Genomic DNA, 15,026 nt, shown 5'->3' with positions numbered 1-15,026 from the left:
GTGTGTGTATATATATATATATATATATATATATATGTGTGTGTGTGTGTAGCTGCAGATACAGTACACATGCTTTGTATAAGTCTGCCATCTAGTATTGGGCTCGGAGTGTTACAAGTTGTTTTTCTTCAAAGAAGCTTTTTCTTGTCACAAGATTGAGTAACTCCTCCTCTTGGTGATAATGCGCATGGGCATTGAGTCCTTTGTTAGATTATTTTCTTTCGCCGTCTGGTTCGGACGTGTTTCCTCTTGCTCCGGTAGATCTCTGTTCGGTACTATATGAACTTCTCTCTTCTTGCTGTTAACGTCTGTATCATTTTCAATCGCGTTTTTCTCACTTAGTCGATCCGATTGCAATCGTCAGGATCGATTATGCCCTTTTTGGGCAACCGCGCCCTTCTCGGGCCTACTTCGACTCGTAGTTGTCGAATGATGTCAGGCTGAAGGAACGGCCTCCGTTTCGCTTTTGCCCTCGGTGTGCAACTTCTGTCTTTCTCCAGACCACCGGGAGGAAAGCTGTGAAACGTGTCTCTCTTTCCATTCGAAGAAAACTCTGAGGGATTGAAGAGCGCTTCGTTTGAAGATGGCGTCCAAGTTGTCGGAACAAACGCCCAACATTTTCAGAGAAGAACAAGCTCAGACTGCAGTTTCCATCGCAGACTCTGATTCAGACTCTGACTTGGATGGGGACAGCCAATTGATTCCAGAGGCCCAGGACGCGAGTACATCAGCCCCTTCTCATCACCTAAAGGCAACCAAAAAGACATCAGCACTGGTCTTGGGTCCACCACTGCTTGCTGGCCATGGTCGGACCCAAAAAATACATACCGATGACCAACCCTCGGGTTTGGCACCGAAGCTGACCAAAGTGCATTGGTTGCCGACCGAACAGCGTTCCACACCGGTTTCGGGATCGAGTTGAATAGCGGAGACCTCCACTTCGGAGTTGAAAACACTACCATACATTTTGGAGCCGACATTCTCGGCCCGACTAAAACATTCAGTCTTCAAACTTTCTGAGATAAAACCTGGGGTGGGGGTGTGGTGGGGGGAAATAAGTTCCAACTACTGAGGAGTCTTCAGAAAAAAGGCCCATACTTTAAGTGATGGACGCTAAGCAGCTCAAAATCCAAATCCATAAAGACACTTGAAGGATTATTGCTTCTCCTCCTTCTACAACTAAAAGGAAGTTAACTTTCCAAGAGACTTTAGAAGCTGGGCCTTCACCTGCTACGATATTCAAGCATAAGGAGAAACCAAAGGCAGTACATCAGTGTAGGAAGCTGGTTCTGTATATATTATCTAAAAAAGAGAGATAGTGTGCACAGACTCCTGGGGTCCCCTTACAGCTTGATAGTAGCAATAATAGATAATACTAATGCTCTATTTGTGGTAGTGTGGTCGAGCAGTTAGGCTTATCAGAGAGTAGTGTTAAGCATTTGTTGTAAACACACACACAGGCAATACATGAGAACACTCTCAGTGACTTAACTCCAGGCCAATAAGTTTTCATATAGAAGAATATTCTTTTCTTAACTGCAATTTGAATCCTGTGGTTCTAAAATAAGTTAAGTACATAAATTGTAAGGTACTTGGCATAGGTAAATATAGGACTTAGAATAAAAACAGTAATGTACTTGGTTTGGCATAGAATGGCAATAAGCTATTTTAAAAGTGTACACTGTGCAAAATTCAACAGTTCGTGGGGGAGGTAAGTAAAGGTTAGTTTGTCAGGTAAGTAAAGCACTTACAAGTTCAGTCTCCGGGGCATAGGCAGCCCACTGTTGGGGGTTCAAGTTAACCTCAAACACCCAGCAACACAGGGGCGGTCAGGTGCAGAAGTCCGAGGGGCCCAAATAACAAGTGCCTATGGAGACTAGGGGTGCTCCGGTTCCAGTCTGCTGGCAGGTAAGTACCTGTGTCCTCAGGGAGCAGACAAGGGGGGTTTTGTAGAGCACTGGGGAGGGGGAGGGGGGTCAAACAGGCACACAAAATACACCCTCAGTGGCACAGGGGCGTCCGGTTGCAGTGTGCAAACAAAGCGTTTGGTTTTGTATTGGAATCAATGGGGGACCCAGGGTCACTCTGGTGATTCAGGCAGGGCACAGGGGGGCGTCTCGGGCCAGCCACGCCTGGGCAAGGATGAGGGCCGCCTGCTGGTCACTCCTACACCAGTAGTTGCTTCCTCTCGGGCCTGGGGGCTGTGGGTGCAGTGTATCTTCCAGGCGTCGGGTTCTTTGTTACTGGGAAGTCGCAGTTCGGGGGTCCTCTGGATTCTCTCTGCAGGCGTTGTCATGGGGGTGCAGGGAGGTCGTCTCAGGGTGGACACGTCATTGGAGTCGCCTGGGGGTTCTCTCTGTGGTGCTGGTTTCTCTGGACATGGGCTGGGGGCGTTGGGTGCAGAGTGTTGGACTCACGCTTCAGGAGTGATGTGGGAGTCCCTTTAAAGATGGTTTCTTCTTTGTTGCTTTGGACAGAGCCGCTGTCCATGGGAGTTTTTTGGTCCTTTGGAATTGCAGGGCAGTCCTCTTAGTCGTCAGAGGTCGCTGGGCCTGCAGGATGCGTCGCTGTTGCAGGCTCTTTGAATCTGGAGACAGGCCGGTAGGGCTGGGGCCAAAGCAGTTGTCGCCTCCTTCTCTGCGGGCTTTTCAGGTCAGCAGTCCTTCTTGTTAGGTCGTCAGGAATCTGATTTCCTGGGTTCACGGTCGCCCCTAAATACCAGATTCAGGGGTGTGTTTAGTGCTGGAGGGCAGTAGCCAATGGCTATTGTCCCTGATGGTGACTACACCCTCCTTGTGCCTCCTCCCTTTTGGAAGGGGAGCACATCCCTAATCCTATTGGGCTACATCCTCCATGACAAGATGGAGGATTTTCTAAGGAAGAGGTCACCTCAGCTCTGGACACCTTAGGGGCTGTCCTTGCTGGAGGGTGACTCCTCCTTGTTTTTCTCATTAACTCCTCTGGAAAAGTGGGGGCTCTGTCCAGGGGGGGCAGGCATCTCCACTCGCTGGGGCGTTGTAACACCAGACTTGAGCCTTTGAGGCTCACCGCCAGGTGTTACAGTTCCTGCGGGGGGAGTTGGAAGCACCTCCACCCAGGACGGGCTTTGTTCCAGATCACAGAGTGCACAAAGGCACTCTCACCCCATGTGGCCAGAACCTAGTCTGGAAGTGGCAGGCTGGTAGAGACTGGTCAGCCTAGCACTAGCAGTTGGGCTGGCATGCAGGGGCATCTCTAAGATGCCCTCTGTGTGCATTTTTCAATAAACCCCAGACTGGCATCAGTGTGGATTTATTGTGCTGAGTCGTTTGATACCAAACTTCTCGTATTCAGTGTAGCCATTATGGAACTGTGGAGTTGGTGTTTGACAAAGTCCCAGACCATATACTCTTTATGGCTACCCTGCACTTACAATATCTAAGAATTGGCTTAGACACTGTAGGGGCATAGTGCTCATGCAGCTATGCCCTCACCTGTGGTATAGTGCACCCTGCCTTAGGGCTGTAAAGCCTGCTAGAGGGGTGAATTACCTATGCCACAGGCAGTGGGTTGTGGGTATGGCACTCTGAGGGGAGTGCCATGTCGACTTAGTCTTTTTCTCCCCACCAGCACACACAAGCTGCATGGCAGTGTGCATGTGCTGAGTGAGGGGGGTCCCTAGGGTGGTATAATACATGCTGCAGCCCTTAGAGACCTTCCCTGGCCACAAGGCACTTGATACCAGGGGTACCTTTTTACAGGGGACATATCTGTGTGCCAGGGCTGTGCCAATTGTGGAGACAAAGGTACAGTTTTAGGGAATGAACACTGGTGCTGTGGCCTGGTTAGCAGTGTCCCAGCACACTTTCAATCAAAGCTGGCATCGACAATAGGCAAAACGTTAGAGGGTACCCATGCCAACAGTGCCATTTTCCTACACCTTCCTTTTCAGGTCTTCTACGTCCAGAATCCTTCCCTGGGTTCCACCGGCCTGGTCCACGGGTCGCAACAGCAGCTGGACAACCAAGTTCTCTTTTGACTTCAGCTAGGGTTTCTGATGTCCTTTTACCCCACTGCATTCTGGTCCCCTTGTGTAGGTACTCCTGTCTTATGGGTATCCTTAGGTCAGGACTCTCTCCAACCTTCCTCCTGTCTCTGGGTTTCCTCATGGTCCACTGGGAAGAGTTCTGAAACCTCATGTATTCCAAACATGACTTCTCTGTGTTAGTCTATGGGACGACCAGGTAGGTAACCACTGTGGATCTGGTTGCTGGGGACACTTGCTGTACTTACCTCTGGTGTTTTTCATTTTTCTCTACCTACTAGCTAACTGCCACACTTACCTTGGTTGGGTTCACTATTTCACATTGTAATTACATTGTAAATGGTTGGCCCGTCCCCTCATAGGGCCCTGTATTCTATTTCTGCTTGTTATTTGGTGTATATATTTTTTGTGCAGATATCTCCAAAGCAGGATATACCAATGCTAGTCTAGTAGTAGTGCTTCAATAAAGAATCCTTAATTTTTGCAGCTTTTGTGTGGTTCATTCGTGTGTGGGTGTTACTGTCTACTACTGTGGTACTGTAAGTGCTTTCCATTCCTCCTGGATCATCTTCAGCTGCTCACCTCAGCTGTCCCTAGAGAGCTTTTGGTATCTGGACATCTAAACACGATCTCTAAGGTTTGCCTAGACTCAGTGTAGGGTGCTACACCATAGGTGTACACCATGACCTGAGTCAGCCTCCTGCAATGGTGGTGCAGCAGTGGGCTACGACGCTTGCATTGCTTTACCATTTGGTCAGCATTGACTTTCCATAAGAAAGATCACTACTAAGTTTGGTTATACTCTACACTAATAACTTCAGGAACTTCTAACCTTTTTGTTTGGGTAGTCAGGGGTCTAGCACAGCCCTTTATTCAAACTTTTAAAGTTTACACCTTTAGACTAGGTAGGCACACTACCTACACTACTCTAACACTAAGTCCTTAGTTGCCAGAGCTTGCCAGACTTAGGTGTCTAGTTATGGAGGTCTTAAGTTCCAGGAACCTAGGACCCTATGTACAGCTAGGAAACTTAGGACACCTAGTAACCCTACAAAAGCTGTTCTCTTAGACTTATTTATTCAGGTCAGGATGACACTCGGAATCCTGATGGGGAAAGAGAAATAGATGAGGAGGGTGAACCACCAGTGTTGGAAACAGACGTTCCAGCTACTTCCTATGGCCACACTGGACTGAACCATGAGGATTCTAGAAAGAACTTTGAATGTGCAAAGAGCTGTGCTGGTAGCACAAGAGGGGGGTCATAGTAGTAGGCCCGCTTTTTATCCGCCTGCGTTGGTCCGAAGGGTATCCAGGAGGGGTAGATCCTCCTCATCCTAATCTTCCCTTGCCTCAGCATCTTCTGCTGGGACCATCCACACTAGCTCAGAAGAGGATGAATCCTTTGATAGGGGGGCCCAACTTGCTGAAACTTGAGAAGGCAAAACTCAAGTTGAAAAAGCAGCAGCTAGCTCTTGAGAGAGATGTCCTAGAGATGGAGATGGAAAAGGAAAGGAAGATTTTTGGGTTAGAACCCCATGGGGGCAGCATCAGAGAGTCCAGAGTCACGGAAGACACCTTTGATTCTAGGAATCTCAGCAGGATTGTCCCACCTTACAAGGCTAGGGATGACATCCATAAGTGGTTCACTGCTTTGGAGAGGGCCAGCAAAGTCCAGAAGGTCCCTCAGAGGCAGAGGGCAGCTTTCATGTGGCCCTCCTTTGCAGACAAAGGCAGAGATAATGTTTTGACCTAGTGAGGAAGATGCACATAACTCCAGGTCCTGAAAGAGGCTCGGATTGATGGATTTAGGCTCACATCTGAGGAGTATAGGGATTAAGTTAAGGGAAAATCAGAAGGAGTCCTTTGAAGACTGGGTAGACATTGTGGACTGTTCAGTTAAGGCTTTGGAAGGCTGGCTGCATGATAGTAATGTACATGACCATGAATGGCTGTACAATCTAATCATGAGGGAGCACATCCGTAATACCGGTGTCTGAAAAGCTGCATCAGTACCTGCTGGATTCAGATATGACGTCTCCCCAACTGAGAAAGAAGGGCGACAAATAGGTTCACACCAGGGTGAGTAAGAAATCTCACAGTGGGGTTGACCAAAAGAATAAGGGTTCTTCTAAGACCCGTGTGAAAGATAAGGGGGAGGGTTGGTGGGGGGAAGCCTAATGAAAAGACAAAAGTCTTCATTGGGGAAACAGTTCTTCTGGTGCTTCCTGTGTAGGGAAAAAGGCCAGAGGGCCGGTGTTAGCAACTGTTCTAATAAAAACACTGAGTACTACTACTACTCCCTCTAGTGCCCCTAGCAATAGCACTGGTAGTAGTACCACAACAAAGGATGTAGCTGAGTTCACCATGGGTACTGCAGTGGACTCTGGCCTAGTCAGAGAAACCACTGAGGCTGTCCTAAAATCTGAGGGTGGCATATTCCTCTGCCTGCCTGGCCTCCTAATATGAGGAATTACAGGTGGTACCCACTTACCAGTGATATTGAGGCAGAGGCTTACAGGAACACAGGTGCAAGTGTCACCATGGTGACTGAAAAACTGGTGTCTCCTGAGCAACTCCTAATTGGGCAAACTCAAGTAACTGAGGCTCATAACATCACTCAGTGCCACTTCATGGCAGTTGTTAACCTTCGCTTGGGGGAAAAGTTACTGGCACTAAAAAAAGTTGTAGTGATTACTTCTATTCTTATAGAATGTCTATTTGGCAATGATTTGGAGAACGCAGCCTGGGCTGAAGTGGAGTCAAAGGCCCATGCAGTAATGCTGGGCATCTCTTAAAATTTTTTTTCATAGCTACAGAGGCACAGGACAAGAAATAGGGAGAGCAAGGAGCACTGGAACCTGCAATAATGGCCCACAAAGCTCCCAAAAAGAGGCAGAAAGGGTAAGAAATCATCCTCTACCCAGGCCTCATTTGAGGATCAGTCTTCTCAGGGAGATGATCTTGCCCCCGTCATGAACCTACACCAAGGAGCTTAGGCCTGACACTGCAGAGCTCTTGGGTGCTGGAGGACCCTCCATGGATTAACTGAGTGTGGAGCAGAACTCCTGCCCCTCTCTTGAAGGCCTGAGACAGCAATCTGCTTCACAAGAGATAGGGTATGTCATTGGGCCCCACAAGATCTACTGGGAAAATAGTCTACTTTGCTCTGAGGCTAGGGACCCCAAACCAGGTGCTACCAGGTTGGTTGGGCATACCTCAGAAGTTTAGGGAGTTCTTATTGACCCTGGCACATGACATTCCCTTTGCAAGACATATTGGGCAAAGCAAGACCTGGGACAGAAATGTCTGAAGACACCAAGGAGTTTTGTCCCTCGTGTGTCACCTGCAAAGCCAGTGACCAGTCAGCTGGCACTACAAAGGACCCCTTAATTCCTCTACCAGTGGTTGGGGTACCTATGAGAGGGTTGTGATTGATATTGTTTGTCACCTTGACCCTCCTACGGCATCTGAAAGTAGGTCTATACTGGTGGTGGAAGACCATGCCACCAGGTACCCAGAGGCCATTCCCCTTAGGACCACTACAGCTCCTGCAGTGGCCAGGACCCTCCTGGGAATCTTCTTCATGATGGGTTTTCCTAAGGAGGTTATATCCGACAGATATGCAAACTTCATGTCTGGATCCTTCAAAGCAGTGTGGAAGGAATTGGATGGCACCTACAAATTCATCACTGCTTATCATCCACAAGGAAATTGTTTCGTTGAGAAAATCAACAAAGCCCTAAAAAGTGTGATTATGGGACTCTTAGACAAACTGAGGAGAAGATGGGATGTCCTGTTACCTTGCCTCTTTTTTTGCCTACAGAGGTTCCACTGAAGCGTGTGGGTTACAGTCCATTTGTACTTCTGTTTGGACATCCAGTTAATGAGGGTTGGGAATAATCTCTTAAACCCCTAAACAGGACAGTTGACTATGTATTAGGCCTACACTCTCGCATGGCAAAGTACATGAAGAAGACTTCCAAGAGATTCAAAAGCAGTGTCGTGACAGAAGGCTGTACTGACTGATTACCATTCAACTTAAAAGGTGTCGGTCTTAGTCTGTGGTCCCAAGAGTACCCCAAGACAAGTGAAGTGTCCCCTACACAATAGTAGAGCAGAAAGGTGAGGTCAACTATTTAGTTGACCTGGGCACTCCAAGAAGTCCCCACAAGGTACTTCATGTGAACTGCCTTAAACCTTACTATGACAGGGCTTACATGAACTTGCTCATGGCCACTGATGAAGAGCAGGAGGCAGAGAGTGACCCTCCCTTTGAACTTATGCCTCACAACTCTGTTGATGGTTCAGTAGATGGGGTACTCCTTGCAGAATGCCTTTCTGAGCAACAAGCTGACTGCAGGCAAATTCTGTCAGTTCTCTGAACTCTTTTTCCCCAACACCCAGTCAGACAACCTGGTGTGCACATTATGTAGACAGAGGTGCTAGCCTGCCTGTGAAGGGTAAAATCTACAGGCAGACTGACCATGTTAGAGATTGCATCAGGGCAGAAGTCCAAAAGATGCTGGATTGGGGGTGATTGAGCCTTCAGAAAGCCCTTGGGCTAGCCCAGTAGTCCTTGTACCAAAGCATCATTCCCAGAGCAGAAAGCAAGAGGAATTTAGCTTTTTGGTAGACTTCAGAGGCCTCCATGCAGTCACTGAGACTGATGGCCATCCAATTTCATCCAATTTCTAGGGTAGATTCTCTGGCTTCAGCCAAGTACCTCAGCACTTTTGATGTGGCAGCAGGCTATTGGCAGATCATGGCGGTCACTACACTTAAGCACTGTGAGTCACCCCTCTGGTAGGCCCTTCAGCCAAAGGCAGGGTGCTTGTCCCTATGTTTGAAGGGTACTCCTGCATGAGCAGCGTACCCCTACAAACCATTCTCTGTGCTTTGTAAGTGTGAGGAAGCCATTTTAAGACATGTAGTGGACACTCTCGGTGCCACCAGACTGCTTTGAAGGGCACATTTGTTGCCCTCCTTGCATAAACATGTTTGCACCAGTGCAAAGACCCTTAGTCCCCGCTCTGGCATGAAACCAAAGGACAAGGGAGTCCACTCCCCTGCCCAGCTCCTCCCCTATGGAGGTGCAGAGCTCTGCCAAGTGGATGGTTGATTCTGCCAGCTTGGAAACAAGATGGGCTGAAGCCCTTGGGAGCATCTGACTGGTTAGGCCAGGTAGATGACGTCCCTGACCTCCTCTGATAGGTGGGCCAGTTCAGGGAGTGACCAACCCCCTTTTAGGGTTACTTAACGGCTCCCCTGATTGTGGCCCCTCAGATTCATCGAGCAAGACTCTACAAGGAACTCTCTCCAAGACATCTTCTGCTCCTGGCCTCTGGAACCACTGCTGGACTGCTGTGGAACCAAAACAAGTCTGCTTCGGGTGGGAAGGCTCCCATTACAACATTGTTTATCCGTATCCTGTAAGAATTCCAAGGCTGTGCATCCTCCAGGGCCACAGGGACTCTGTTTGCACCTGGAAGCACAAAGGAATCTCCCTTGGAGTGAAGGAGTCACTCACCTGCATCTGCAGGCATCTCAAAACAATGAAGACCAGCTGGTGGATCCTGCTGTCCCACGGACAACGTGAAGGCTCTGCTCACAGGTGGTGGTTCTGTGATCCTCTGCAGGTCCCTCCTGTCTTCTGATCCATCTGGGAGACTGTGGGCCCCTGCTGCAGCCACTGGAACAGCACCCCTGTGCACCAGAACTGTTGCTCTTGCCAAGGCTCGTTGGCTTTTCCTCCAAGAGATCTTCGAGCATTGAGAAGCCCCAGCCTTCAGCACTCTGCAATCCGAAGATCCGTCTCCGTTCTGCATCTCCTGCTGCAATGTGGGACTTTTTTTTTTTTTTTTGTGTGTGCTGCTGAGGCCTCCTTGCGACTCCCTGTGTTCATCACCTGTGGGTAACTCATGTGGGCTCCAAAATCTTCTGCTGGCTCCCTGTGTGGTAAGGGCCAGCCCTGACTCCCCCTCAAGGTTAGCATCTCCTGGACTTTGCTGGTCTCCTTAAACTTGCAAATCCATCTTTAGCTCCCTCTTGCATTTGGCAGTGCTTGTTGATGCCCGCGCTCATCACTGACCCTCCTGCAATTGGGCGACTGATGTGGGACAGCTCATAGGCTACTTGTAGGACCTTCTGCAGCATTTGGACCCCTCAGCTGGGCTCCTACATTAACCAACCTGCAGGAACTAGACCTCCAGGAGGGTGGGCATTGCCACCTGCACCACCTGGGCACCTCAGAGGTGCTGAACTCTATTCCCTTCCGTTTCAGATCTTCTGCATCCGGAAACTGTCCTGGGTTCCACCGGCACTACACTTATCTTGGTTGGGCTCACCATTTTGCATTTTCCATACATAGTATATGGTCCCCCCCCCCCATAGTGCCCTGTACATTGTATGGTATTTCTGCTTGTTGTTTGGTGTATTTATTGTGTGTAGATATCTTAAAAGGGAGATCTACCAATGCTAGTCTAGTATTAGTGCTGTAATAAAGAATCTTTTATTTTTGCAACACTTGTATGGTTCTTCCTTCTGTGGGAGTTACTGTATGACTACTGTGGTATTATAAGTGCTTTACATTCCTCCTGGATAAGTTTCAGCTGCTTGCCTCCGCTATCCCTAGAGGGCTTTTGCTATCTGGACACCTAAACAGTATCACTAAGAGTTGCCTAGACTCAGTAGATCGTGCCACACCATTGGTGTACACCATAAACTGAGCCAGCCTCCTACATCACCCACCTCCAGCAGGTTGCATCAAACAGCCGCGTGGGGGTCGCCTCTCCACTAAAGTGGCCTCCCCCACAGTCGCTGCTACAGCCTCCAACAGGGCCTCGGTCCCGAACCTCCAGCCATAGCTGTATCCGACAGGGCCTCTGGTGACCTCAGTCCTCTCACACCAGCTGTCGGGCCCAGCTTCTCTGCCTGCCAAACAGACGGCTCCCAGTGTTCACTGGCAGGATGGTATAGTCTTTCTCCTCAGGGAGGGTTGCGCTCATTGGGCGGGGTCCACTGCTTTGAGTGCCCCGCCAGCCCCTGGTAAGTTGCTCCACCTGTGCAGAGCCTGACAACGAGGGAGGCCTCAGGCTGACACCACCACCACTCAGTGTCTCCAGAAGGTTAACTTTGCTGCTGCTATCGGTGCTTCAGGTATTACCAATTTTACTTGGGCGTCAGTTGCTGAGATTTGCTTTGTTTAGGCACCAGGATTGTTAAGGATTGGTTAACAGCTGAAGGAGCACACCTAGTCTGTGGCGATCTTCGAGCCAAGCAAGCTTCTCCACCACCTTACCGTACCTTTCTACCTGAAATAATGGCTGCGCAGTTTGACAGTAATTAGTCTGTAGGTCTACTAGGTTCATTTCTTTTCTGTCCAAGATGATAACCTTCAATTACAAAAAACAAGAGGTAACAGTGACTTTATTTAACTGCACATCCCTCCCGTTCTCTTTAAATCAAATTGTGCATATTTGTAGTACTCAAACACTAGAACACATGCGTTGTGTTGCTACCATGTGTAAACTGGAATCGAAAATCCAAACCAGATAATCATGAAACAAAAAAGAATAGTGGAGCACACCGTTTGTAATAGTCACATGAATGATTACATTAGCTACACAGATTCGATAAGGGGATGAATGAAAGAAAATACTTAATACCTTGATATGTAGGTGTATATTGTCTTGGTACTTATTGTCTTTACTGATTCCATTTACAAACGTACTTATAAATATTCACATTCATAGTTGGTATAATCTCATAACATTTACATGGTTTTAAACAATTTGGAAAGCAGATAAGTTTACAAAAAATGTAATTCAACAGTGGGTGCAAATCTCAGATGTTTAGTCTTTGTAGATTCTCAGCCAATGAATGGCTTGTGCGTATTTCGAGAATTTACGGAACACATTTTGAGAAAAACTTGAGGGTTGCATTCTTTGGAATTAGGATGTATTTAGGAACGGAAATAAGCCTTGAGAAAGTCCTGGAACGGGACAAAACAGGTGTCGGCTGAAGTCTACGTTCATGTATCGAATCTGTGTAGCTAATGTAATTATTCATGCGACTATTACAAATGGTGTGCTCCACTATTCGTTTTTTTGTTTCAAGATGATAACCTTGTTCCTAAGGGCTGCTAAGAGGTCATGTGTATCAAGGACAAAAGTAATCTGAAAGTAAGGGCAATTCTTTATTCATAAAGGGCAAGCAACTGATAAACATTGCTGTGACATTAGTTTTGAAGGAAAATCTAATTGCTGTGACATAACAGGAAAATCTAAATTTACTTGATAAACGCACTCAAACTCCACAACCCCTTGGTGAGTTCTTCTGTATGCCTCAGGAATGTTTGCAACAGCAATGTGAAACCCAGCTGAACATTGCTTTGGACTTAGATGAATCTGAGGCAGTATAATGGACAGGCAAAAAATTACAACAGATTCCTTCGTCCCATGATGGAAAAACATTGTTTTTAATATGTAACTTAAGACCTATATGTCTAAATCATTAATTTAAAAGCAATTGAAAATAAAATGGTGCTAAGTGACTATAACAAAATACATGTTAGTGTTCTTGCAGAGCTTACTGTCGAAAAATGATGGGATGGAGCTGCGGGCTATCTTTGAAGTACTTAAAGAAATTTGGAATAAAGTGATGTTTGCTAGTCCTGCATTTAACAAACTGAGCTACAGTAGAGGCTCTTGCTATAAAGATACCTCTTCCTAAAGTGCTTTTGGAATTAGCACATGTAATCTTGAATCCTGCTGCCAGTTTATAAAGGTCTTAATGTCCTAGTCTTGCTTTTCCTTGCCTAAAATTGAAGGGCCTATTTGGTGGCTTATGCTTTTTCTGGTCATTAGATTCTGTCTTCTTTTGAATATGTAGCACAAACACAGGGTTTTTGAGCTTTTCATCAGTCTTCCCTTTATATTTTGTTCTGTCAGTATGGGAGTAGGGACCTTAACAATTCATGTCTTCAACTTTCCTCTGTCCTTCAAGATGGATATGACTCTTTGTTAGCAATATTTTTCAAATGTGATACTCATTTGCCTGAGTTTTAGGTGTTATTATTTTTTTATATAAATTAAGTACATTATTATTGGGAATAATAAACTGCCGGCAACTGCATTACTTAAAGCAGAACATTTTTATGACTATTTACTTTCTGTTACAGGAGGAAGCAGAAATCCAGGCTGAGCTTGAACGTTTAGAAAGAGTCCGAAACCTTCACATACGAGAACTAAAACGAATAAACAATGAAGATAATTCACAGTAAGCCATGCTGGTTTTGCTCTTTCATGACCGTGTAGTGTCTTTCATTACTCTAAGCTACCTCTTAAAAATACCTCCTCCTTCTTTGTGATGACTAAATTATTTAAGAAGCGTGGATTCAGTCTTCTATAACAATTTGCTGAAACTAAAACTGGCCAGACTTAACCAGTCATGTAGAAAGGTACTGCATTGTTTGCTGTATTCTCTTCAGTGCCCTTAATGGTTGTTCTGGGTCAGAAATAGTTGTTTTCTTTTCCTTGGTCTTTGTGCCTTGAACGAATCGCCAACTTCCCTCACCTCCAGACCCCAGCAATGGCCAGAATAGTGTTGCTTGCAGCTGCACAGCAGATGCCAAAGTACGAACCTACAAAGCTCCTACCAGTGTAGCTTCAATCTTTCAGGCAGCCCTTTTCAAACTGCCATGGCCTGCAAGATGCGGTATGTGTAGCACTGTGCCACACTAATGCAGAGGAGGCAACTACAAGATGGCAATTGCTCTCTTCTCTGGTTTACAATGTATACAGGGGCTCCGTCTGGCTGTGGCTGCAACAACATTGGCAGTCCCATAGAGCAAGAATACATACACTCCACTGCTGGTAGCTGAGGTTTCTGGCCAACACGGAGTATGTGTGACAATTTGGATGTATGCCCGTTTCTCACCAGCATCTTGAGGCTTGTTGCTCAGGGGGCAGAGGTACACGTTTAGGAGCTAATAATCTGAGGATCCTGAGAGGCACAATCAGAAAAGGGGGGTATATTTCTTGCAATGTAAATAGGAGAAACAATCTGGGTATGTCAGGACCTCATGAGGTTCAGGCTACCCTTGCAGACTTGGAAGCATGGCCCTAAGTGATGCAACAAAAGCAACTGGTGGATTGTCCAATGTCATGGTGAACACCACAGAAGAGTGGGCATGGTGGTGGTTTGGTGACATTAGGTTATGCTAATTGGGTCGTTCTGATGAATGCCAGTGCTTACCAATGCTAGCACCCCCACAGTTCTGAACACTGTCCCTGCCAAGTTGCCAGATAATTTACTATTCTCTGATATTTCAAAAACGGGAAAAACACCACTCAAGTCCAAGAGAACTTAGCTAGTGGTGCCACTTGGTGAATCAGAGGGTGTAGCAATGAGTAGGAGGCAGATTAATCCCACTAAATGTCACCCTTTCAAAACAAATGTGCTTCCAGATTAAAGCAGAACACTACTGAGTGGCTATCAAAAGACCCTGTATAAACAGATCATCCATTAATGGTAATTATTGTCCAACTTCCTCCACCTTGCATATTACATGCCTGATCTACAGAGGTTGCTGGTTCAGTTCCACCTCATCCTCTCATTCAAAGGAAAATAACTTACACTTTCAATTTAACTCTCCTCACGCACACACATACATATCTGGCCTTGTTCATACAAAAATGCATTAGATTCAAAGTCAAGTTGGCACCCCTCTAGGCTGTACTGCTGGAGGCTTAAGACTTTTTCAAAGGTTCTTTCAAGTACGTAGACTGCCTTTATGTTCACTACGAGAGGGTTTTACCTCCTCTGTGTTCATACTAGTCTCAACAAGAGAAGATCTTTCAGAGGCAGAGGGTCTGAGCAGCAGTGTAGCTCAGGAAGGGAAACTACAAACAATTTAAGACAATAACTCTTACTTTTGTATCCTGCGCATCACTTTGGTGATTTTTAATCTTGAATGGCAAATAATTACCAGTTACAGATGGGT

At 46.7% G+C, this 15,026-nt stretch overlaps 1 protein-coding gene across 2 annotated transcripts in view; it reads left to right on the top strand.

Moving 5' to 3' along the window:
* Positions 1-15,026, top strand: part of TLK1 (tousled like kinase 1) — a 618,148-nt gene that overhangs the window by 343,742 nt on the left and 259,380 nt on the right. For both annotated transcript variants that reach the window (XM_069225321.1, XM_069225320.1), the window contains one exon: positions 13,203-13,300. In XM_069225321.1, the coding sequence (XP_069081422.1) occupies positions 13,203-13,300 (98 nt within the window). The remainder of the gene's footprint in view (positions 1-13,202; positions 13,301-15,026) is intronic.

This window comes from Pleurodeles waltl, chromosome 3_1 (genome assembly GCF_031143425.1).
Source record: "Pleurodeles waltl isolate 20211129_DDA chromosome 3_1, aPleWal1.hap1.20221129, whole genome shotgun sequence".
NCBI classification, from domain to species: domain Eukaryota; kingdom Metazoa; phylum Chordata; class Amphibia; order Caudata; family Salamandridae; genus Pleurodeles; species Pleurodeles waltl.
This window is presented reverse-complemented; position numbering and strand designations above follow the sequence as displayed.